The sequence below is a fragment of the Tasmannia lanceolata genome, unplaced genomic scaffold (genome assembly GCF_043159265.1).
Source record: "Tasmannia lanceolata isolate RefF3 unplaced genomic scaffold, GAP_Taslan_0.1 ptg000054l, whole genome shotgun sequence".
Lineage (NCBI taxonomy): Eukaryota > Viridiplantae > Streptophyta > Magnoliopsida > Canellales > Winteraceae > Tasmannia > Tasmannia lanceolata.
In genome coordinates this window covers 400,284-424,391 of record NW_027518731.1, presented here as the reverse complement: position 1 = coordinate 424,391, position 24,108 = coordinate 400,284, and the positions used below count along the sequence as shown (strand labels likewise).

The 24,108-nt window shown below is 37.8% G+C and overlaps 2 protein-coding genes across 3 annotated transcripts in view; one reads left to right on the top strand and one right to left on the bottom strand.

Moving 5' to 3' along the window:
• The first annotated feature begins 1,443 nt into the window (after positions 1-1,443).
• Positions 1,444-9,759, top strand: LOC143864828 (amino-acid permease BAT1 homolog). Its single transcript, XM_077375676.1, has 7 exons — positions 1,444-1,583; positions 1,838-2,020; positions 3,447-3,566; positions 4,081-4,272; positions 7,443-7,748; positions 7,830-8,012; positions 9,171-9,759. The coding sequence occupies exons 1-7, from the start codon at positions 1,521-1,523 to the stop codon at positions 9,660-9,662; spliced, it is 1,539 nt and encodes a 512-aa protein (XP_077231791.1). The 5' UTR covers positions 1,444-1,520; the 3' UTR covers positions 9,663-9,759.
• Positions 9,760-11,807: 2,048 nt separating this feature from the next.
• The window catches only part of SECA2 (Preprotein translocase SecA family protein), a 38,331-nt gene continuing 26,030 nt past the window's right edge, over positions 11,808-24,108 (bottom strand). Inside the window, exons 23-31 of one of the 2 annotated variants that reach the window (XM_077375539.1) lie at positions 22,928-23,045; positions 22,756-22,836; positions 22,030-22,109; positions 18,563-18,617; positions 18,420-18,489; positions 18,103-18,292; positions 17,890-18,013; positions 12,566-12,640; positions 11,808-12,120 (exon numbers count right to left, since the gene is read on the bottom strand). In XM_077375539.1, the coding sequence (XP_077231654.1) occupies positions 11,956-12,120; positions 12,566-12,640; positions 17,890-18,013; positions 18,103-18,292; positions 18,420-18,489; positions 18,563-18,617; positions 22,030-22,109; positions 22,756-22,836; positions 22,928-23,045 (958 nt within the window). In that variant the 3' untranslated portion in view covers positions 11,808-11,955. The remainder of the gene's footprint in view (positions 12,121-12,565; positions 12,641-17,889; positions 18,014-18,102; positions 18,293-18,419; positions 18,490-18,562; positions 18,618-22,029; positions 22,110-22,755; positions 22,837-22,927; positions 23,046-24,108) is intronic. The other variant, XM_077375540.1, reaches the window with a different exon arrangement.

The following is a 24,108-nucleotide window of genomic DNA, read 5'->3' as shown; positions in this document are numbered from 1 at the left end:
GGGTATATAAAGCACAAAATACCGTCTTCTTCTCCTCCTTTCATTTTTTTCAATTTTTCATCTCTACACTCTTAAAAGAAAAAGAAGAAGAAGAAGAAAAAGGATGATGAAAAAAAAAGGAAAAAGAAGAATCGATACCCAAAAAAATGGAAAAGAATTAAAAGAATTCCAAAGTGAAGAGTTGCCTTAATCCAAGGCCACACACAAGGTTAGTATGTTTCAAAGATAGAAATTTATAACAGATGATAGTAATTTGTGCTTTATTTACACTTTAGGGTGAAACTGTCTATTAGACTTGAAAAATGGTACCACTCAACTTTTCAATCATGGTAATTTTCGGTGCCATTGTTTGCAGATTTTAGAATTTTTATCCATCCCAAGAGTCTTTTATCCTTTTATATACAGGGGACCCCTATGCCCTAAAAGCCAGCAGTTGTCTTGTTGAAACGATGATTTATTCGTTCATGACATCTATTGGGGTATTTATAGGATTGTGTGATGTGCTCTTAGACACCCATTTGTCCTAAGATAGCATTGTAGTCATGCACATAGAAATTATGTGACATGGAGATATAACTATCTCATTTTGCGCAGACCTAGAATGTTCCTGATTGGGGTTGAGATTGGGCATCTCGTATCCTTAAGTAAAAATTCAATAGGGTTGGTTCAAGTATTTTTATCTTATATAAAAAAAAGTAAGAAATATTAGAAATGTTTTTTCCATTCTTCCTCATGACACATATTGGGCCCCACTCTTTAGAAAGTTTAAACCATTGATTTTTGCATACTACATCTTAAGGCATGTGATGCACATTCAAAAGATGGACTAAGCTCATGGGGATTTGTGCTCCTGACGTTCCTCAAGATCAACGGTCATGATCTCACATAAACATTTCTACTTAGTACCAAAAATTGTCTTTTACCAGAATCACAAAAGTGACGTTCCTCGTCGGTAACTTTGAAGAAAAAGCAAGGTAACGTGCTCTAGACCAAGTCAACCCGTTCCCATTACAGTCAAAGTTTGGAGGAAAATGACAGAGAATCTCCTTTTCTTGACTATTCTTTAATGGCTCTCTAAAGACTGCTTTGGTGGCTATGGGGGGGGGGTGGGGGGGGGGGGGGGGGGGGCACCAATTAGACTGGCTCACTTCAATTAGACTGGGCCCCAATGTCAAAAACTCCTGAGAATGAATATTGTACAAGTTGATTTTAGTTTCAACGGTGGTGATCCATGGTGGGGCCTATTATGACATATATACGGACGTGATCGACGAGAGACACCATTTAGGGTGGTCACGCGAGCTACAGTCTTGTTGGGTGTGGGAAAGAAAGGCCATTTTTAATAAACCGTTAATCTGTTGGACTTATAGTGCCAGCAGAATTTCAAAATGCCACGCTTTCTCTTGACTTTGGACTCTTTTAGATATATAATATATATATAGAGAGAGAGGAGAGAGATACAGAAGAACTCTTTTCATTCTTCTTCTCTATTCTCCCTTGGGATCTCTCTCTGTCTCAAAATGGATTCAGGAGAGAAGCGTTTGAACGAGCTGGGATACAAGCAAGAGCTTAGAAGAGAGATGGTAAATCCTCATATTGTTTCTCTTTTACTTTTCATTGTGCTCTGGGTTTTCTTTCTCTTCATTGGAAATTAATTGGGTTGGTTTTCTTTACTCCATCCTCTCATTGATTGAACTGAACTGAATTGAATTGGATTTTTTTGGGTTCTGGGTTTTCTTTATTTTCAATGGAGATTAACTGGGTTGGTTTTATTTGCATCATTCTTTCCAAATTGAACTGAATTGAATTGGGTTTTTTCTTTATGGGGTTTTTGTAGACTCTCTTCAAGACACTTGCGATTTCGGTCTCGACTGTGACGCTTTTCACTGGAATAACTCCTCTCTATGGCTCTAGCTTGCTCTACGCAGGACCCGCGCCTCTGGTATGGGGATGGGTGGTGGTATCGTTCTTCACCTGGTTCGTTGGGATCGCCATGGCCGAGATTTGCTCGTCTTTTCCGGTTTGTTTTCTTTTCCTCCTCTATGTTTTTTCGATTGAGGGGTTAAGTTTTCCAATATTAGGTTGGGAAATTCTCAATTGAAGCCATAGCTGTAATTGAATCAGTTGCAAAATATTTACTTTCTTAAGAATCGAATCTATATGGGGCCATTTATTAAAGTTTTCATGTGTAGTAGTATTGTATGTTTAATCATTATTACAGAGGGAAATTCAACAAAACTTCAAAAGTATAGTAAATTAGTAGTAACTTCTATGTAGGTTGACATGGAAGATTTAGACTCTTCAAACTGGGAAGTCTAGACCAGAAAACATCTGAAATACTTTTTGCCTTTCTTTGCAATGGAATGATTGCACAGAATATTAAAAAGTTAAAGAGTAGTTTTATGGGGTGAAATGATTTATTAATGGAATGATGGCACAGAATATTAAAAAGTTAAGATTAGTTTATGGGGTGAATTTGTTTATTAATGGCATGATTGCACAGAATATTAAAAAGTTAAAGAGTAGTTTTATGGGGTGCATTGATTTATTTTTTTTGGATTTGGACCACTGAACATAGATATAGGAAAAGGACTGAAAGTGTTTTTTTCCCATTTTAATGGCTAAGGTCCTCTTAAAACCATTGATAAATGATCTAATGGTATATGAATCATTCCTTTGTTTAGATGCTAGCATTATTTACGCCATTTGTTTCGTACCTATGTTTGGATTTCTTTAATGAAGGATATGGGTCTTCCCACTCTAGTCAGCATCATAAGAAGCATTAATTTCTGTCTTTTGTGAAGGATATGTGTCTTCTCACTTCTAACGTTTATTATATTATGGCTACAATATATTATGCAGCTTGATACCCCACACCCACGTTTACCTTTGTTTGGGGACCACTGGATTTTTATTGCGGATACGCTTACCATGGTCTTATTTGATTGTCAATTTTTGCTTCTATTAAGTTTTATTCATTACAAGAGAATAAGAGACAGCCGTCTTGATCAATTGGGTTCATGCCTACCTTTTAGACCTCCAATCCTTACTCTACATTTGACATTGTATTCTAGTAATACTCTGTTTCTACTTGACATACTAGTTCAAGGCAGTGTCCTATAATGGTGAATTCTTCTCATTCACACTTGGTTTCTTCGTTTTAGATTTCCTGGTTATGTATAGCTATTAAGCCTTCTAAGTTGAAGCAAGCCACAAACTAGTATAGATCCTTGGGAGAGATTAGGCAAAAAATTTAGTCTTTCAAAGAGCTATTATTCATCATTAGTGGTCTTTGCAATGTAAAACAAATATGTTGTGTACATTTATGTTTACTCATTTTGTGGCACGTAGATATATCTCACACTCTCTTCTGCTTTTTATTACATAGAATATTTTCTTGGTACAAATTTATTAAACTGAGGTGCCACTGGTGTTGCATTAAACAGACAACTGGTTCTCTTTACTTCTGGGCTGCACATTTAGCTGGTCCCAAATGGGGCCCATTGGCGTCATGGTGCTGTGCTTGGCTGGAGACCATTGGGTTGATAGCTGGTATAGGTACACAGGTAACAATTCTTCTTTATTTATTCCTTGTGTAAGAAGATATAATTTTCCTCTAATGTAATTGAAACCCAATCTTTTTCTATTCATCCTATCATTGGAAAAGTCGATAGTTCTTATTTGAATAGACCATTTCCAAACTCAACTTGGAATTTGGTATTGAATATACATTAAGGGACATTAAGTTTGGCTTCTATGGTTATGAATAACTGAAAATTTATGACTGGGAAGTTGCATTTATAAAGGATATGGAGTTCTAATAACATCTTTTTACAGCATGAAAAACACCAGTCATGTAAACATTTTCATAGTTTTCACTATTAGAAGTTAGTTTTCTTACCAGAAGTCGAGTGATGAAGAATACTTCTCTTCTTTCATTGAATGTTGTATGCAGTAAATGTATCTTTCCTTATCTGTCATGCAAATAATTACAATTTCCATATCTGTCATGCAGATAATTACGTTGTACTTTCAGGAATTTTAACTGTCCCCAATTACTAACTTCATTCTATTTGCTAGGCTTATGCAGGATCACAAACATTGCAGATTATCATTTTACTGTGCACTGGTACAAACAAAGATGGGGGTTACTTTGCTCCTAAAGGGGTCTTCTTATGCATGTACATGGGCCTCACTATTATATGGGCAATACTCAACACGTTCGCATTAAACGTTATTGCCTTCATTGACATAATTTCAATATGGTGGCAGGTATACTTTGGTTTTATGTGATTAAATATGTTTTCCAAGAATCTCATCACATATGAATATTTCCAACTAGATGGCATAGCTATGTCATTTTCATGGAATTAACCATAAATGTCCATGTCATGTCGATGCTATAAGCCTCTCTCTCTCTCTCTCTCTCTCTCTCTCTCTCTCTCTCTCTCTCTCTCTCTCTCTCTCTCTCTCTCGTCTAGGAATTTCGTGAAAGCATGAACTTGTATAAAGTAATAAATGAATAAAAAAGAGTAACTAAATAGTATTATGTAACCTCCCTAGTTGACTGTGAAGCTGAATCAGTGATCAGCTTTCCCTTAAGCCATTGAAACTTTGTTCAATATTAGGGATTCAGTACATATATCTTTCAGATGATATTTAGACTGAACATGAGCATTGCAAATGTTTCTTGTTGTGACTTTTTCATGGATATGAGAAGCACAGAATCCTCATTTTTTTTCTTGATTTTCATATTGAAAGCCCTACCAGTGAACAAATATGACCTTATTTTGGTGGGAAAAATGTACTTATTTTACCATAACTTCAACTGAAATACAGGGAAAAACCTATGCCTAGTAATATCCTGTTAACAAAATTTAACAATTAAACAGAAAGAAAACATAAACTGTTATTCTAGTCACGCTTCAACACTCCCCTTCCAAAGTACAATGATGGTCAACATTCCCGGATTTAACTGAAGGAAAATATCCAGATGGAACTCTTATTCTTTTCACTAACTATATTATTAGTCATAAATACTATCATTCTCACAAGTCTTCCAAACGTGAACGTGTTAGAAGTAAGCTTTCCAATGGGGAGGGTGAATCAGCCTTTTTCAATTCCTTTGCTGAACATATCAGAAATATGATCTTCACTCTGGTTGAATGGAGCTTTGACGTTTACCTTTCTCTAGTTTAATGATAATGAAGGTCGAAGTCCTTTGTCCTTGTACGAAAGACTATATTGTTGTGTTAGTGGAAGCTTTATTATCACAATTAATCACCATTGGATTAAAGCAGTGACTCCTTGTAAAATACCTTAATCCAAATCATATCTCTAGTAGTTGAAGACATGGCTCTCTATTCTGACTCTAAACTAGGCAAAAAAGTTTGTTGAAAATTACTTCTATATTATTGTATGTAACATTTAGATATAAGTTGAGCCTTGTACCTCTCAATGCTACCATTAGCCCTAAACATTACTTCGTAGAAACCTAATTTAAGTTACTTCATATAAGCGTACCAAGTACAATAAATAGAAATTTAAATTCGATCAAAACTATGAAGTTGAGGAGATAATGTAATGGGAGAAATTCAAGGCTCCATAGGTACTGATTACATGGACCTTTGTTCTGGTAGAGAATAGGATATGATTAACATCACCTGAATTTCTTGTTTATGATTTTAGTTAGCTTCCTTTCAGTGCAAAAAAATTCCCTACTCCTTAATCCACTAATAATTGCAACTTGCAACTAAATTAATAAATATGAAGGAAAATCCTATCACTATATGTACTTCCTAACAAGAAGCAGAAATTAGAAGGAAAACAAACTTCTAGTTTCTTCAAATCTTAACAGGATTGCATGGTTGTCAATCTCAATATGACTGATGTTTGAAGAAGATATTGGATTAATGAAATATTTTTTGTGCTGGGACTATCAGAATGAATAGTAACTATCCTAGGTAAGAAATAGCAAGTTCGTGAAAGAGAAATTCCAACCACGTAACACTTCCACTACAACACCAGTCATAGACTAGTAGTCTGCTTTTTCATCAAAGCAGGCAATCATACATTGTTTCTTAGTGCACCAAGTTGCTATATCAGGGATTCAACGGACATAATTAGCCTAGGAAAGCTGTGATTATTATCACAATTACCAATCCATATGGCAATAGGCTTGTAATCCAAAGAAGAATCTGGTCACAGTATCCTCTTAGCAACCATAAGATGGATAGATGCATGACAAAATATAATTGGCACACATGATTGAAAATAAAAGTTAATGTATGGCCATGTGAGAATGAGATATTGACAAATTTTGTCAATATTGTGTTTGAAAGAGGGACCTGTAATAGTCTTTCGGCTGTCACAGATGTACTTTTGAGTTTCCTTAGAGCTCCTATGGGCTTAATATCCAAGGATTATTTAGACTAAGATAAGAAAAGGCCTCATGACGAGCATGATAATTCCGCCTCCACAAAAGTGTGATGACCTAAATTCTTCATGTTGAATTTCATGCTAACAGTTTGGATAATATCATCATATGTGAGTTCACAAAAGGAGAATGATAGTACTAGTAGTGTCCTTCACAAAACATGTATGAGTCAACTTGGCTATAAGTTAATCCAACTTCAAACACTCTTGAAAATCTTTATTGAGACCATAGATAGCCTGGTATAGTCTATAGACATGATGTGTAAGATCTTGGTATGTTGGAGGGTGCTGCATATTAGACTCCCGCATTCAAGATTCAATGCAGGAATGCATTCTTATTTGAGCTGATGGATGGCACATTAATGTGAATGAAAAAAACCACAAGGAAGGCAGTGTGCTTGACAATGGGGATGAAGGTCCCATCAAAATCAAACTACTATTTCTTGAGGAGAGGTACTTCATTTTATAATATCCATCTACTCCCAATTGTGAGCATTCCGGTAACTAGAACCAAAAGTTCAAGTGCAGTTTTTTCCTGGAGTATTCTCCTCCTGAATAGATGCTTACCAAAGGGATCTTTGATAGATTCTTTGTAGGTGGAGGTATTCAGTGCAGGTGTTTTATTTAGTTAATATGCTAACTCAAGTTCATTAAGAACTCATGTATTTAACGATCGAAATTGGATCTCTCTACCTAGTCTTTCTCTTTGTTGCTCGATGAAGAGTACTTGTTCATATCTCTTTACTATTACTTTGATATCTTTTGTATGTTACCCACATACAATGAAATTGGATCCACATGTGTAGTTGTTTTTCTTGATATGACTACTAGAAATTACAGAGTTCTATTATATTAAGGCTTTTGTTCTGCATATACTATATATTTAACATTGAAAATAATCGGTAGCCTATTTTTTTGTCTTGTAAGCAAAAGCTTAGTTTTGCACTCGAATTCTCAAGTTAGTTTTCCAACCTCTTCTGTTCATCTCTCATATGAACAAAATGCAGGTTGTTGGGGGTATGGTTATAGTTGTAATGCTTCCCCTGGTGGCCCTGAGTCGGCAATCTGCTTCCTATGTCTTCACTCATTATGAGACAACGCCTGAAACGACTGGGATACGCAGTGCAGCATATGCAGTTATTTTATCTTTTCTTGTGAGTCAATACTCTCTTTATGGATATGATTCTGCAGCACATCTAACTGAGGAAACAAAAGGAGCAGATAGAAATGGTCCAATTGCAATTCTTTCAAGCATAGGGATCATCTCAGTTTTTGGATGGGCATATATTTTAGCTCTTACATTCAGCATTCAGGTATTCTTTAGATACTATTTTTCAGTTATCATTTTCAGTAGCATGCCATCTATTTAACATAGGACTAAAATTTTCATGTAGGATCCAAGCTATTTATTTGATGTAAACAATGAGACTGCTGGAGCATTTGTACCTGGACAAATACTCTATGATGCATTTCATGGGAGGTATCACAATTCTACCGGAGCCATAATTTTACTCTGTGTTATTTGGGGATCGTTCTTCTTCGGTGGCCTTTCAATCACTACTAGTGCAGCCAGAGTGGTAAGAAAAACAATTTCTGGTTTGAGCCTAACGAGGTTATGAAGAACCTTTTTTGGACAAATTAGCTTGGTGTCAGCCATAAAGATTGAAAATTTATGCAAGATATCTAACTTTGAAAAGTATATTTTAGGATGACAATATTTTCTCAAACTAACTTGATCCAAGATTGAAAAATTCTGCAAATGATATCCTTAACTTCTTATAATATATGATAAGATATCTGTATTTTCTCAAAACTCACTAGATCTAAGACACCAAATATATAAAAAACATGCACCTAATTCCTATATGATCTGCATGTCTAAGTATTGCACATTGAATGACAACTTATATTGCACATTGAATGACAACTTATAAGACACTTTTGTTGCTCATGGTTTCCATGGGTACTTTTTTACGTGCGGCTTGTGTTATTTTCTGAAAAACCATTTGCATCTTCTTAGTAATTATTATTATAATATTTGATTGCTCAACTGTACCCTAATTTCATCTCAGAACAGATCACTGCACTTTCAGTACTGATCAACAAATTTCTCCAATAAGATGGATTACATGCTCTCGTAATTAAGTCCAGTTGATTGCGAGAATTTCTGATAGGGGAGATATTCAACCTGTATTCACTCAAAACATTGAGCGCATTTGAATCAATAGCTCCCCATATTCATTATCACTTTCTATTTGGAACTAAAAGGTTCTCTAAAGTTCATGTCAATTATATAGACATTGCAACTATTTTGGGGACATATATCTAGTTAGTACCCAAGAACAGAAATTAATTTTAATAGGCAATCAGAAGAGATTGAGCCCATCCGTGATACGTCTTTCTAGCAGCTCACTATAATTATTAGACCCTGGGAGGCAAATGTGCTATTTCCCTAGTTTCTAGGAAAATTTCAACCCTACTAGACCCTGAATGTTTTTGGATGGAATAGTTTTTCCATGGGAGATTTTTTATCCCTATATCCAAATGGCCCCTTAACTCCCTTTTTAGGAAATAGGTGTTTTTCTGTCATTCATGAATTGTTAATATTATTGCATTTCCTAAGTAATCTGTCAAAGATTCCTGATTGAAGTTTCTACTCCTACCAATACATACTTCAGTTCAGCACCAATATGTCTAACAGTTATCATCGCTCATTAGCACCTATCATGTTACAGGTATATGCTCTGTCTAGAGATGAAGGAATTCCATTTTCAAAGTTCTGGCGGCGAGTACACCCCAAGCGCAAGGTTCCATCGAACGCAGTGTGGTTATGTGCAGCTGTTTGCATTCTTCTTGGACTTCCCATTCTGAAAGTTAATGTAGTCTTCACTGCCATCACGTCCATAGCTACAATCGGATGGGTCGGTGGGTACGCAGTTCCAATTTTCGCGAGGATGGTCATGGAAGAGAACAATTTTAGACCAGGACCTTTTTATTTAGGCCGAGCGAGTAGGCCAATTTGCTTGGTAGCCTTCTTGTGGATCTGTTACACTTGCTCAGTCTTCCTGTTGCCTACTTCGTACCCTCTCAAGTTGAATACTTTCAACTATGCACCTATTGCTGTTGGTATAGGTATGACTCTGATAATGCTGTGGTGGATATTGGATGCAAGGAAATGGTTCAAGGGACCTGTTAGAAACATTGACATTCAGAATGGAATGGTTTAACTTTTTTGGATGGGTGCAGCCTTCACCACCCTGAAACAACATTGACTAGTATACTTAATATTCTTATTCTTAATGGAATTTGCATTTTTGTTTGGTATGCAAATGACTATAGAAAGGATCTTTCAGGAGTTCCAGAACTGTTAGTCTAATAACCCGGAATTTATCTAGGAACCCGGGCAGGTATCTTAAATTTTATTGATATTAAGCAAAACATACTAGAGGACATGCTGCCTTTCCAAAAAAACTCAAAAAACAAGAAAGAAATCACTTAGACCGAAGATTAGGAATTTCCAATGCATCACACCTTAAAGCCTTTTTTCAGGACTAGGGAGATCTTTCCATTCTAGTTCCAGAACTATTCTTTTTTTCCTTCTAAATTAGAACTCCACAGCAAGAACACCGTCGAGATCTGGGTACAATTGACAGAAGTTATACTTGCGTCTGGGCATTATTCGTCATGAGCATAAAAGATTTAGAATACCCAACCATATTGTTTTCAGTTCTATGATATTTTATGATTTGATCTTATTGAATTCATAAAATTACATAGAATCTATAAGATAGAGCTAACACAAAGTATCCCAAGAATGCAATTTTAGATTAAGGTCCTCTTTTTGGTTGGGAACTTATAACCCAGTTTGTTAGTTAGCAGTAAAATAACTGAATGAAACAAAGTAAACTTAAAACTGAAGCCCATAGCATCATAACAACTTAGTGACTGTCCCAAACTTATCCAAGCTATTGATGGCCATCTGCAGTAGGGGTGCAACTTATCCAAGTTTGGCTAATGTAGGTCTGAGTTTACTTAGCGAGTTGATGATTGAGATGAGAAGTTTTCAATAGTTGCTTGAATTTTGCAAACTTTACTTGGTGGAAATGATAAGAGTCTGTGTCAGTTCATGAGTATCCTCAAGTGCACAATATCATGGCTCCAATTCGGATTAGATCCTCCTATGTCTGAGTTGGGTCGGATTTGGATTGGATCCACCTATGCCTAAGTCACTATTAGGAGGGCAATTCGGGTCGAATTTTGGGATTTTTGCTTGAGCTTTTACAATAAAATAAGGTCAGGTTCGGGTTGTTTCTAATTCATTTTCCAGCAAAAGCTCAACCCAACCAGACCCAAATTGCACCTTAGTCACAGTCCATTTGAATTCTTATCAATTGGATCCTACTTTTGATATTTGGATGTAAATCTCTTTTGAATCGGACCATCCATCGATTCTAAATAAACCGAACCATGAAAGGTGTTTTATAGAACATACAGAACACACATCATGTTTCCATGAGAAAATAACATACCAAAAATACGCCTCATGTTTAGCTTGTACATGCAAAAAATACAAAAAGTATTGGGCGATGATAAATTTGCACCCTCTGTAGGATTCACACCCCTTTAAAGGGGGGTCAGTGGCAGACTTTGACGCTTTTTGACGTCAATTCATGTTCAACGGGTGCAAATTATCCTTCAGGGGGTGCAAATTTATCATCGCCCAAAGTATTTTCATATTTTGTCACTAATCAAATTGACAGCCCTACTTTAGAAATGCCTGGCTTGCAAAGAAAATTCTGTTCTATGGCAAGTTGGTTGAATCAGTTACCTCACATGAGAAAATCTAAAGCCCTGTGGTTTTTTTTATGGATTTTGAGAAGTGACTGTTCAAAACCGATTATTGGACTCAAAGTTACATCTCAAACTTCCTCTCAAAGTGCTAACACTTGGTGGCAAATTTGGCTAAACTGAATTTTTTCTTGAAGAAATATTATCTTTGGAAAGTAAATTTTCCAACATTTAGTGACCCGCTCTTTTAGGCAAGAGTTTTTTTTAAGTAGAAAATTTTCATCAGAAAACCTTGAAAAAACCCATGTCATAGGTATGATTTTTTATTTTCCTGGGACATTCACTGAAAAAGTTTTCTAGGAAAAAGAAAGTTCAATGATAAATTTTTCGCACAGCCAAAAAAGCCCTAGATCTTAGACCTTACAATCAGGGCATACATCTGTAAATGGAATTTCATCTCCTGTAGTTATTGTATTCTTACTTTCCACCCAAAAAAAAAAGCTTCAATAAGGGAATAAGTATAGTGCTTTTAGAATCTCTAGGCAAGAAAATGGGAAGAAAAATGAATGGGTGTGCTAGTCATGAGGAGGGGAAATCAGCTTTGAGCAGATATGGGACTAGTTAACTTACATTAAAGTGATTGAAAGTTAACACTTAAAAATATACTAAAATTACAACACAGTTACCTTGTAAATAAACTAAAGATTACAACATGGAGGAAATGAGCTGTTTCTATAGCACAAATAATTCTTCAGATTCCATTGCGGATGACCAATAGCGCAAGAGAGATTCGACGGTCAACCTTCGGGTTGTACTGAGCATTGAGATGAAAAATCGACACCCGTCAATCTTGTATTCTTCAAGCGGATTTCTATGCCCGAAACTCCTTACATTCACCTGTCATATAGTTCACATATACTCGCATTATGCCAGAGACCAAAGCAATGACATTTTAGGGCATGTTTGGCAGCCATGAATTCTTCGTATCAAGGAATATCAATTTACCCAGTAGGTAAGGGAGGAGAGACTTGAGAGGGCTTGAGTGCGGAGAGCATGAGAAATGGATGAAAAACAGGGGAAAAAAACTCTACTCAAAATATAGTTTTTCCCTTGTTTTTAGCCAGTTCTCACCCACTCCTCACTTATGCCCTCTCAAGTCTCCCCCTCCCCCATCCGCCCCAACCCTCTCTCACCGCTAGCCAAACCAATTTTTGCCCAATTCCCCCTTCCCCAACCCCACCCCGACCGTATCTCACCACTAGATAAACTAATTTTCTCTGGAAAAAAGTTTCATGGTTGCCAAACATGGACTTAATTGACAAAAGGAAAAAACAGAATTTACCGCTGAACTGAGCCTGTTCATATTTATCAGATGATCCCTCCAGAAACAGTCAAGAGTTTTCACAAATACTGCTCTCTGTATTCCAATAACAAAAAAGGTAAGCATTTCCACAATGTAAAAACATGGTCCTACTTATCCTAGGAGCACTCTCCACATAAATATAATTAGGTAGCAAATATCCATGAAACACATTAATCCAATGTATTGAATTTTGCAGAAGCATCGAAAGCTAATATTAGATGTTGAAACGCATAACTAGGATCACACCGTAGATGAATGAGTCATGGTGATTGTTATATAGTGGAAACACAATGATAAACACGACTTCCCTATCCATGGAGACTTCTTTGAATCGTTTTGAAGTGTGGTCTAGTCGCACACATACAGGAAGTAAATGGCTCACCTCCCAGCTGCAGTTTATTTTTATTTTTATTTCTTTCTTTTTTTGGAGGGGGAGGGTGCAAGCTAGTTATTGTGACACAACGTTATTCTTTCTTCTTCCAGGCGAGACCTTTTCATTTTGAATTCTTATTCCTTATGTCTTCTGTTTGTTTTCTTTCCATATACTCCACTTCTTTCCCATTTCCCATTCTACGCTTTCTTTCTTTCTTTTACCCCTTCTTCCTCCACTTTTCTTCTTGCCATGTTACTTTCCTTTTTCTTTTGCTGCTGCTGCTTTCGTGACGTGTGTTGCTTGGGTTCTTTCTTTTCCTCTTCTACCGCTACTGTTGTTTTTGTTCGTTTTCTTTTTTTCTGATGCTGCTGTTGTCCAAACGATGTTCTCTTTCTTTGCACCATTTACAAGGAATCTTATTCTTTTTAAAATTTCTATACAGAAAACTTCTGATCGTTTGATTTTGCAACGTTTGATAGCCTTTGAGTTAATTCATTAACAGGATAAATTCAGCCAAGTAGACTTTGCAAGCAATTAGATTACACCAAAGAAATCGAATCTATAAATAAAGAAAACAATGATATAATGATCAGTCCACAAGATAAAACGATGCAAAATAATCAACATTATGGCCCCAAAAGAAACTAAAAACAGGGTAAGGTAGTCATGGTAAAAGATATGGGTAGGTGGAGGGCTGCTCAGAAGGAAAATGGTAGGAAATACAAGTGTCTATAAGGAAGCTGATAAAACTGGAATAATCACACTTGAATGTCTGTGTTTTGGCCTCGAACCCTGAAGAAAAGGAGATCCCGAGAGGAGCTAGAGAAATAGAGACAGCCATGCTCCGTCAAAAAGTTGTACAAGGCACCGGTGATGAGTAGAATGACGGGGATAGAGGTGGAGATGGAGTGAAGGCATCAAGGGCAACAAGAGCAGCAAGGACAGCCTTAAGAGATGGAAGGAGGAGACAAGATGGACACGATTTGTTCACTGATTTACAGCAGTGAGGGGATTGATTACATCAGCTACAAAGTAGACTGTCACGACGAAAACAAATGGGAGGATAGATCAGAAAGGGTGTTAGAGGATTGCGAGGGGAGAGAAAGGGCTGTCAGTTGCAGCTTAATTGCTCTGTTGTCCGACAGTTGTAAAAGGTGTCAAAGCCGCGGGGGGGGGGGGGGGGGGGGGTGGAGGTAAAGGAAAGAGGAGATGGGGTAGGGCTGTCGGCTGCAAAAGGGAGCAGAGAACTACAGGTTGACAGCACAGGGGGGATGAAAAACAAATAGGGGGGAGAAGAGAAGAGGGAAGGAAAGAAGGGAGGTGGGGAGAAGAAGAAAAAAGAAGAAAAAAGAAGAGAGAAGAGGAAGGAGAAGAATACCTTGCGGCTGGGAGGAATTAGAGGGGCTGCTCCACAATTTGCAAAGTCCTCCATAAGGCTCTGTTTTGGGGTTTTTATAAGGTGGTTGGGGTTTTTAAATGGTGGCCCTATTAGGCCACCGATGAGATAAAAGAAAAGCCACTTAAGTGACTTAAGTGGGGTATGTGTGGGCCATGGTAAGGGCTAGGGTAATGGGTGTATGTATGGGCTAAGATAAAGGGTGTATGTGTGGGCCCTAGGTCATGGGAATAGCCCCCACATCTAGGATAATTTTTTGTTTTTGAAAGATGACATATTTCATTGATATTAGAATTACAGCGGGGACTAGGAGTCCCACCCTGTATTACAAAATATCAAACTGGTTCGGGCATACCCTTTACCAGGAAATAGTAAAACGAGAAAAACAAAGCAAAGTACAGTAACTTTTCTTCCTTCATCCTTTACAACCTAAAAGTCACAATCACCAGGTATGCCACACCTGCTCTTACTTCCAAGCCTCCGGTGAACAAATCGGAAGGTAGAAAGATCCAGACAAAAATCCAGTCTTAGCGAAAGAACTAATCTTTCAAACCAACCTCGGTCGTAGATATAGCCCATCTTACTAGATCATCTAAGCCGCACACTTCTCCAATTCGTCCAAGATATGTTGGATTAAAAAGTCTGGTATTTCGATGAGAAGCTCCTCCGGAACCCGCTCCAAGCGACTCGGGATTTTTCTGTCAGCGTTCCTCTCTTCCACTTGTCTGATACCAACCACCTTATTGGCTTCCCAATTTAGCCTCCTATTAGTCCTTTCTTCAGCCAATGGGAATTTAAAGAAAGGATGCGAAGATAGTGGCGATTGGGTTTCCCTAACCTCACTTGACCCAGAGATACAGGATAAGGTGAAGGGGCAGTCCTGAGCATCCAGTTTAAAAATTTCCCACTGCTTGCGAAGCAAATCTTCGACTATCTCTTTGGGTGTCGGATCCATGATAGAGGCCCTTTCTTCATCATAGGACATCGATTTAATCCTCTTAAGGATGTTTTCTAAAATCATTACCTCCGTGAATAAACGTCTCCTTCTTCCACCGGAGAAAGCAGACAGATCACCTTGATTGTCCATTTCTAAAAGATAATAAGCATGCTAAAAATAGCAACAAGTCCAAAAATAGAAACAAGTCACAAAATAGAAAGAAACCTAAAATAATCAAGTCTCTAATGTTGGCCAACATGCTGCAATGTTGATCCAACATGGCTTTTGCATGTTTTGATGCCAAGCCCCTCGGGGTTCGACTCGACCTGGCCCCTGATGTGGAGCATTGACCCTGTTAGGCATAGTTGAAACAGATTGATTCGACATGCAGGACGGCCCTACTGACTCAATTAATTCATAACTAGAGACTAAGATACCCTAGACGATGAAACTGGCACCTAATTGACGTAGACAGACTCTACGTTCTAGAAGCAACACTAGAGACTCGACTCCTACCTGAGAATAACTTGAGGGAAATGAGGAACTAGACTCTAAGAGAAATTCTATCGAATGCCTAAATAGCGTATGGTTATGGATGAGATAAATGGATAGGATTAGTTGTTCACAAATTTACTGCAAACGAGGGAGTTGGAGAAAACATCTACAAAGCTGACAGTCACAGGGAAAACAAAAGGGAGAATAGATGTGCAGGGATGTTGATATTAGACGGTTGGAAAGGAGAGACAGAGTAGTTGGTTGCAGCTTAATTGATGTGCTCACCGACATCTTTAAGAGCGATGAAAGTCATGGGGAAAGAGGTATATGCTTTCTTTCTTTTTTTAAAGAGGTATGTGTTTGAAAGGGGAGTGGGGAATATGGGGTAGGGTTGTCAGCGAGCAGAGAACTACAGGCCAAATGTCGGCTACCATTTGGGTGCTTTGGAAAGAAAGAAATGCCTGAATTTTCAAAGCGGTTTCAAAAAGGGCAGCCTTTCTTTTAATTAAAGTGATAGCTCTGACGATCTCTACAGTCAAGGCTCTCCCATGTTTCAAATTTGTTTTAGCCTTTGATTTATGGGACGGTTGGAGAGAAGTGAGTTTCAATGTGGAGAATAAGCAGAAAATAGTGCAAGAATGGGTTTCCCCTGCGCCTGGGTCGTTGAAGCTAAACTTTGATGGTTCTAGCTTGGGGAATCCCGGTCCTGCCGGCATCTGTGGTATCCTGAGGAATGAGCCAAGGGAGGTGATTTGGACTTTCGAGGGTCCCATAGGGGTGGCCAATGCTACTAAGGTTGAAGTGAGAGCAATTTATCAAGGTTTAAAGTTGGTAGCTAGAGATCGGCTGGATAATGTGGTGGTAGAAGGGGGCTCCCAGAATGTCATCCGATCGCTCAAGGGTTTGCAAATTCATCCTTGGAGATTTGATCGGCTCTTTGACGAAATGCAAGATTGGGTGGGATCTTCTTCTATGTTCTTTCAGCATATTCGTCGATCTACGAATGCAGTGACAGATAGTCATGCTAGGGAAGGAGTCTCAAAGGAAGCTTTGGCGCTCTTTGACTCTCTCCCGCCTTGATTTCTTTCTTTTTTGCTGTGATTAACCTTATTCTGTTGTGCCTTTTGTTTTCCTGTGTATTGACCATCTCGGTCCTTTTTATTGCAATAAAATTGGCTACCATTCAAAAAAAAAGAAGAGAACCACAGGCCTGTCAGTAAGGCGGGGGGGGGAGCTCTAAGGGGAGAAGAGGGAAGGAAAGAGAGGAGGAATAAGGGAGAAAGAAAAGAAAAGGAGAAGACAAGGGGAGAGGAAAGAATAGAATAGGAAAGAGACTACGAAGGAGAAGAATGCCTTGTGGCTAGAAGGAATAAAGGGGCTGCTCCATGATTTGAAAAAATCCTCCTTAGGGCTCTCCTTTGAGGTTTTACACGGTGGCGGCTGGGATTTTTAAGTGGTGGGCCCTATTAGGCCCTCAATGAGATAAAATAAAACCCACTTAAGTGACTTAAGACGAAGAGAGTATGTGTGGGCCATGTTATGGTCTAGGGTACAAGGAGTGTGTGGGCCCTAGGTGATCTAGATAGCCCCCACATCTAGGATAGTAAACATGCTAAAAATAGCAACAAGTGTATTGTAAATGAGCAATAGTCAAATGCAAGAATTCTCAACTAACATTAGGGCCCGTTTGGATACCTCCCATTTTATATTTGGATTTGGAATTGAGTTTTGAATACAAATTGAATATATCCGGCAGCTCATGTAGAGGGAGACAGAGAGGGAAGGGGGTACTTCCTAGTGGAGGGGAGAGGTTGAGGAGCAACAAGGGTGAAGGAAACTGCCCGATCTGTGGATTTCCAATTTCTTATTTCCACAGCAAATTTAGAAATCTGATTTTTTTTCACTGTCAGCTGCTGAATTAGAAATTCAAGAATTTGATCCAATCCAAATTACAACGCAAAAAGGGCTGCAAATGTGAGAAATCCAAATCAAAATCTTCTCGGCATCCAAACGGGCCCTAAGTGTATATGCAAATCACTAATATATAGTTTGAGAAAAGTGAATTATCTAAAAAGCAGAACATAATAAAAGGAGGATCTCACCTCAATCTCTTGAATATATGCGTCATCATAACCAGATTCTTGTACAACTTCCAAATAAGAAGCAATCAAAAAATCTCCCAAATACTTGCGGAGAAGATTAATAGTTCCTCGGTATCTTCCATTCCTACATATCATGTAGCATTGGATATCAATGGAGATTAAATATTAGAACCCACATGAATAAAAAACTACACAATATGACATTATACTCACTTTACTGACTCATCAGCGCATATGGAAAGCCAGCGTCTTAAAGAAGAGCTCTTCTTGCGGATTCCTCTGAATGATGTTGGAGGTACTGGAAAGTTTGGAAAGGAAAAGGAGCCAACGTCTATGGCATTTAATTCATGTATTTGTTGAAGTGATAATAACATCGCTTCCTTAGTGATTCCTGCAAATGGCTCTAGAGAATATTGTGTTCCATGAGGGCTCATGTGAGTCATGATCAATTCCATTGGTTCTAATTTAGCTATTGATAGAATCACCTGAATGAATTCATAGTGAATATGACAAAGGAACATTCAACTTACCAGCCAACGTCTTTCCTGAAACTCCAGTAAACTCGTTCAACAACTTACTCAAACTCCAGTTACTTGGATGCTGACAGAAACATGGCCATGTAAGCGTAACGTTTAACATAACATACCAGATTTCACGAGGAAATTTCAAATACCTTTAGTGGATCAACATTTCCAAAAACAATTTCATCCACCACTGCTTGCATGTACCTACAAGTGAATTTTCTTTAGTTTCTCGTTTAGAAGAAAAATGAACTAAACCATTCAAAAAAAAATCAACTAAAGTAAATTATGCTCACATAACATTGTAGATAAGTAACCACTAAGTTGAATGATGTCCCTTTTTTTGAATGATGAGCATTTTATTATCAAAAAAAAAACTACGAAGGCACCGCGACCGAGGCGGTCGGAGCTTCAACAGAACTACACCAAAGCAAGAATACAAGAAGACAGCCAAAATCAAGGTGGAAGAAAGTCAAAAATCTCGGAACTCGATCGGGAAGCTCCAAAACGAGTCAAACGGTCCATCTCTCCGTTAGCCAATCTCCGAACATGATTGAATTGAAACAGGGAAACCGTGATCTCATAAAAAAAAAAAAATGAACCTCCACGACAGTGACCACAAACTGTCTAGCCACCTGATAACATTGAGAGAGTCTCCCTCCACAATGAGATTACTCATGTCATGGCTATCGATGATCTGAATTCATTGCATCACTACTTTGATCCACCTCGTTAGAATCCTTTTCTCCAATAGGTCCAACGAAGGCACATCTAGTCATCTCCAACCCATCTCTCAAGAGCCCCCACTCCTGCCGGAGCGGGATTATCAATGCTCGATCCATCAATGTTTCAACCAACCTGGATTTAGAGGAGACCATCTATGGGAGATTGGCTCACCCTTTTTGATATAGCACATATCACCGTCCAGCATCATCACTGAAGAGATAGTGATCGAAACAATCATGTAGATGAAGTAGGGGCTTTTGAAAACATTCTGGAATAGCTGACTGCTCCTCTCCTTCAGGGGACCCATATGGAGGCCAACAGTAAAACCCTCAAAACTATTCTACCTTCCTTGGCTAGGGAACAAAATACCAACTATCTGGGGGATCAGAAAAGCGATGCAGGAAAACCCACGTCATACTAAACCTGCCAAGAATATAGCTCCACACCTGTCTGGAAAACCTACAGTGAATGGGTAAATGCTTGACTGGCTCCCTTGCCTCCACACAAAGAGCGAAATTATTGATAATCATCATCTCACGGTTTTGCACGTGATTCACCGTAAGAATCTTATCCTGAATGGTAGTCTATCCAAAAGTGCATACTCTAGGACGTACGAGAATTCTCCAAACTCTGGCTAGTTACGAAAATGGGAAGCTAGATGAGATGTAGAGATAAAAGGACTTACATTGAACTCCCGTGATGATCTCAAGATCGAAACCGTTTTATCTTCACCACTATTCCCAAAATACAAAGAATCCAAGATGAGCAACTATGCCCATCTCCCTTTCAAAAAAGTTTAGTATGAAGTTTAATGTCCAGGAGATCCTGCTCTCTTCCCTCAAGTAACAATCTTTGGACCCACGCTTCTTTATAAGGAACCACTCCAAAAAGTCAGGGAACCTATCCATTAGGGCATCTTCCATACACCATTTATCTTGTCAAAGCATCACTCTATCACCTTGGTACACTCTAAAACAAATGCACTCAGAGAACTTATGCTTGAAGATGTCCTCCTCACTGTTTGACTGCTACTTCTATATTTATCCTCGAAAATCTAGCTCCCAGGACACAACTCATACTTTCAATTACTCTGGTCCAAAATGAGTGTCTTTCACTCTTTCTTCCCCAAATCTCCACAGTCACGTGCCAAAGTGAGTGTCTTTCCCGATTCCGAGCTCACCGGCTTTAATAGGTCAGCACATGTCTTTCCAGCTGACAAGGTGAAATTTTCTATTATTTTAACGACCACAATTTCCTTCCCCTTATTAGTATTTTTTTCTTTTTGATAAAAACACTCAACTTAAAACCACAAATCATATTGTTAGAGACACCCTACTTAAAGCCATTTAAACAACATTGATAAAGACACCCTAGTTAAAACTTGTAGACCATGTTAGCCTTCTATAACTTTTAATTCTAAAACCAAATAAGGGTAAATGTGTAATATCACCTTAGAGATTTAATAGGAGGAGATAACTACAAAAAATTAGAAACCCAATTTGTTTCCCCCACAAACTTGCCGCACGCACACTCCCAATAAGGGAGCGTGCGTACACATCGTGAGCCATTAAGAGTTCAACTTAATTCCACTTTACCCCCACCTAGATGAACTCTTAACTAAATGGAGTTAGGGATAAAAAAGGAAAACCACAATTCAAGTGCTTAAAGGAAACAAGTCAAATAGGGAAATAAAAAAAAGTTGTGAATGGGATTTATAAAAACCTATTCACGTGGGTTTTTTTTACCCACTGTGTGCATCCCCAAACATACCGAGATATATATATATATATATATATATATATATATGAGGAAACTGTTGGTGCGCTTAAGCTCACCAAACTTATGGTGAGCTTAAGCGCCCAATCACATGGGGGCCCACTTTGTTAGGATGATCCAAAGCATTCATTTGAAAGTCCCTTACATAGATGGGGGGTGTACCAAAAATCAGCTCCATAGGATCATCCTAACCCCTCCATTTGTGAAGGACAAAAATGGACAGACACAAATCTGCCCATTTTTTGTCCTCCACAAATGGAGGGGTTAGGATGATCCTATGGAGCTGATTTTTGGTACACCCCCTATCTATCATAAGGCCTTGCAAATGAATGGTTTGGATCACCACAGAAAATGTGGGACCCATGTGATTGGGGAGCTTAAGCGCACCATAAGTTTGGTGTGCTTAAGCTCACCAACAGTTTCCTCTCTCTCTCTCTCTCTCTCTCTATATATATATATATATATATATATATATATATAGAGAGAGAGAGAGAGAGAGAGAGAGAGAGCTAGGGTGCGGCTGAGAGAAACAAAGAGCAGTTGAGAAGAAGAGAGGAAGAAGGAAAAAAAAAGCTAAGAAAGAAAAGAAAAGAGAAGGAAAAGAGAGAGAAAAGAAAGCAAAGAGACGGAGAAGAGACGAGATTTTGGGTTTTTCCTTCAAGTTTGATTTTTTTGTTCATTGTCAAGTTAGTTTCACACTTTTTCACGTGTTTCCCATACGTTTTCTCACATGTTTCACATAAGTTTCTCATATGTTTTCCACACATTTCCCCAATTCTTTTCATGTTTAGGAACGTTTCTGAAACACATCTCTGGGAAACACATCTCCCACCCATCCAAGGCATTTCCAGCAACTAAGGCATGTACATCAAATAAAGAATTAAGGAACACTAAAGATCACTTGTATCAAACATCATATGCGTTGATGATAGAATAAATTATAGCAAGGAACAAATAGAGAAACATTTATAGCATACCAAAATATCCAAACATAGACACCAAAAGCAAATGCATATATTTGTACTTGCAAATGTAAAGCAAGCCAGGATATTTTTTCCCTTCAACTTTGAGTATCTACTATAGTGGCACGATGAGAGGGCAGCGACAAAGAACTCACTGAAAAATGTGTTGACTACAACTTTCAGAATCACCTGTCAATATCAATTGCCTCAGGTCATAGACATGCTTTCTTTGCACCTGATAAAATGAAACCAAACATATTGGAAAAACTTACAAGAAGACACTTTATGTAACATAATAAAATCCCGTAAGTAACAAAGAAAGTGCTAGAAGCTAACAAAAGATCAAATAGTTTATTGGATTAACCATTCAAAAATATTCAATTTAGCGTTCAAACAAAGATCAAATAGTTTATTACTTAGCTTGGAAAATATGGTTAAAAAGCAACAATGGCTGTATCTTAAATAAGTAAAAGCAATCAATCATACATAACTAAGAGTAACACAAGGTTTAAGAACTTGAAACCTGACTAGTGACTTGAAGAGTGACCAAATCTGAATCCATTTGAGACCTATGTTAGTAGGTATTTTAAACTAACAATGAACTGCTAATCAAATACATCCTTACCAGTTCATGGCATAATGTATATGATTCACCCGTTAATCCGTTATGGACTTTTAAACAAGGCCAATATACCATTTATTCACAAAGAGAAACAGAAACACAGAAAGTAGCACCAAATTGGAATAGGACTTTTTTGAAAATAATTTACAGAAAACATCTAGAAAGGAACTTGAATATCAAAATAATGGTTTACAAATGGCCAACCATTACATAAAATGAATAAGCATAAACATTCAAAGCCATGATATCAGATATTTACCTCCAATACTTCATCAAACTCAACAAGGCTCTTTCTTATTCCAAAAAAATACTTCTCCGCATTTATTTGCAGGGCCAAGAGCTACAAAATTTGAATTTAGATAAAATTATAATGAGTTAAACACCTTGCACAAATCCAGAAGAAACACGAGGAAAATAACTAGGTGCTACACCTGTTTTACGATCGCATCACCCTCAATTGGTATATCCTCATTATTTGTAATCTTTGATATGAGATTCACAGCCCACTCAGTGTCAAAATTGAACTTCTGAAACATCTCGTCCTGTAAGCTGTTCCATAAACAGATAACTAAGCAAAATTAAAGATAAGCCTTTCAATCTCTGACGAAAGCACATTGAAAAAACCGTTGCGTTAAATTTCACTTTCACAAACAATCCTGCATGATACATAATTGTCTAATAAGTCAACCACTACTCTTCTGTCCTTGGTAATATCATGTGAATCAACCCCTAACTTTATCATAACATCAAGGACAAAACATGACAAAATCAGAGATACAATCAACATTTATCTTACAATTTGCTATTCGGGTTTGATTTACATGAAATTACATGATTGACACAGCCAATCATTCTCGGAATAATGTCCACTATATCAAGCACAACAACACCCAGAGAATACAAGAAAGCTTTCTTGAATGCAAAAACTGAGGCACATTACGCAGTATGCTGTGCTCAAGAAAATACATCCTCTAAGATAAATACAATAGATCCAATAGGTTTTGCCTATGATTTTCCTCCACGATACAGTAGCGTTTGTCTGATTGGACAACCTGGATGATGTGCATGACGTCGTGCCGAACTTAGTAAGCAACGTCATACAACTTTCCGATCAGAAAGAAAAAAGAAGAAAACCACTATAACCACATCTTAACAAGAGAAGAAAAACTCTTTTAGACCCCAAAATCAAATTGGAGGTATGCTGATGCTCTTGAGTAACCATTGGATCACATTGAGGGCTCATCCAGCATGTCTCTAAAGGTTTTGCATTTGCTCATCAGTGATCACTATAAGTTTGTTGAGCAGGGCAGATTTTAATGTTTTCATGTTATGGACGAAAAAATTCGTTCCTGAGTAGAATGGCCATATATTCCATTTTTTCCAGATTTTGATCCATTTCAGATGAATTTCGGCTGAAATTTGGAATTTAAGATGAAATTGGCAAAATGCCCAATTTCGTCCAAAATATGTTACTATTTTTAATGTCCATTTACTTAAGATTTACACGTAAATAAGGGAATACCCCCCATTGGGATTCATTAAAAATAGTTTCAAGACCCAATTCTAAAGGATAAAAAGGTCAACTTTCCAGTTCTAGTACAAGATTAGAAAA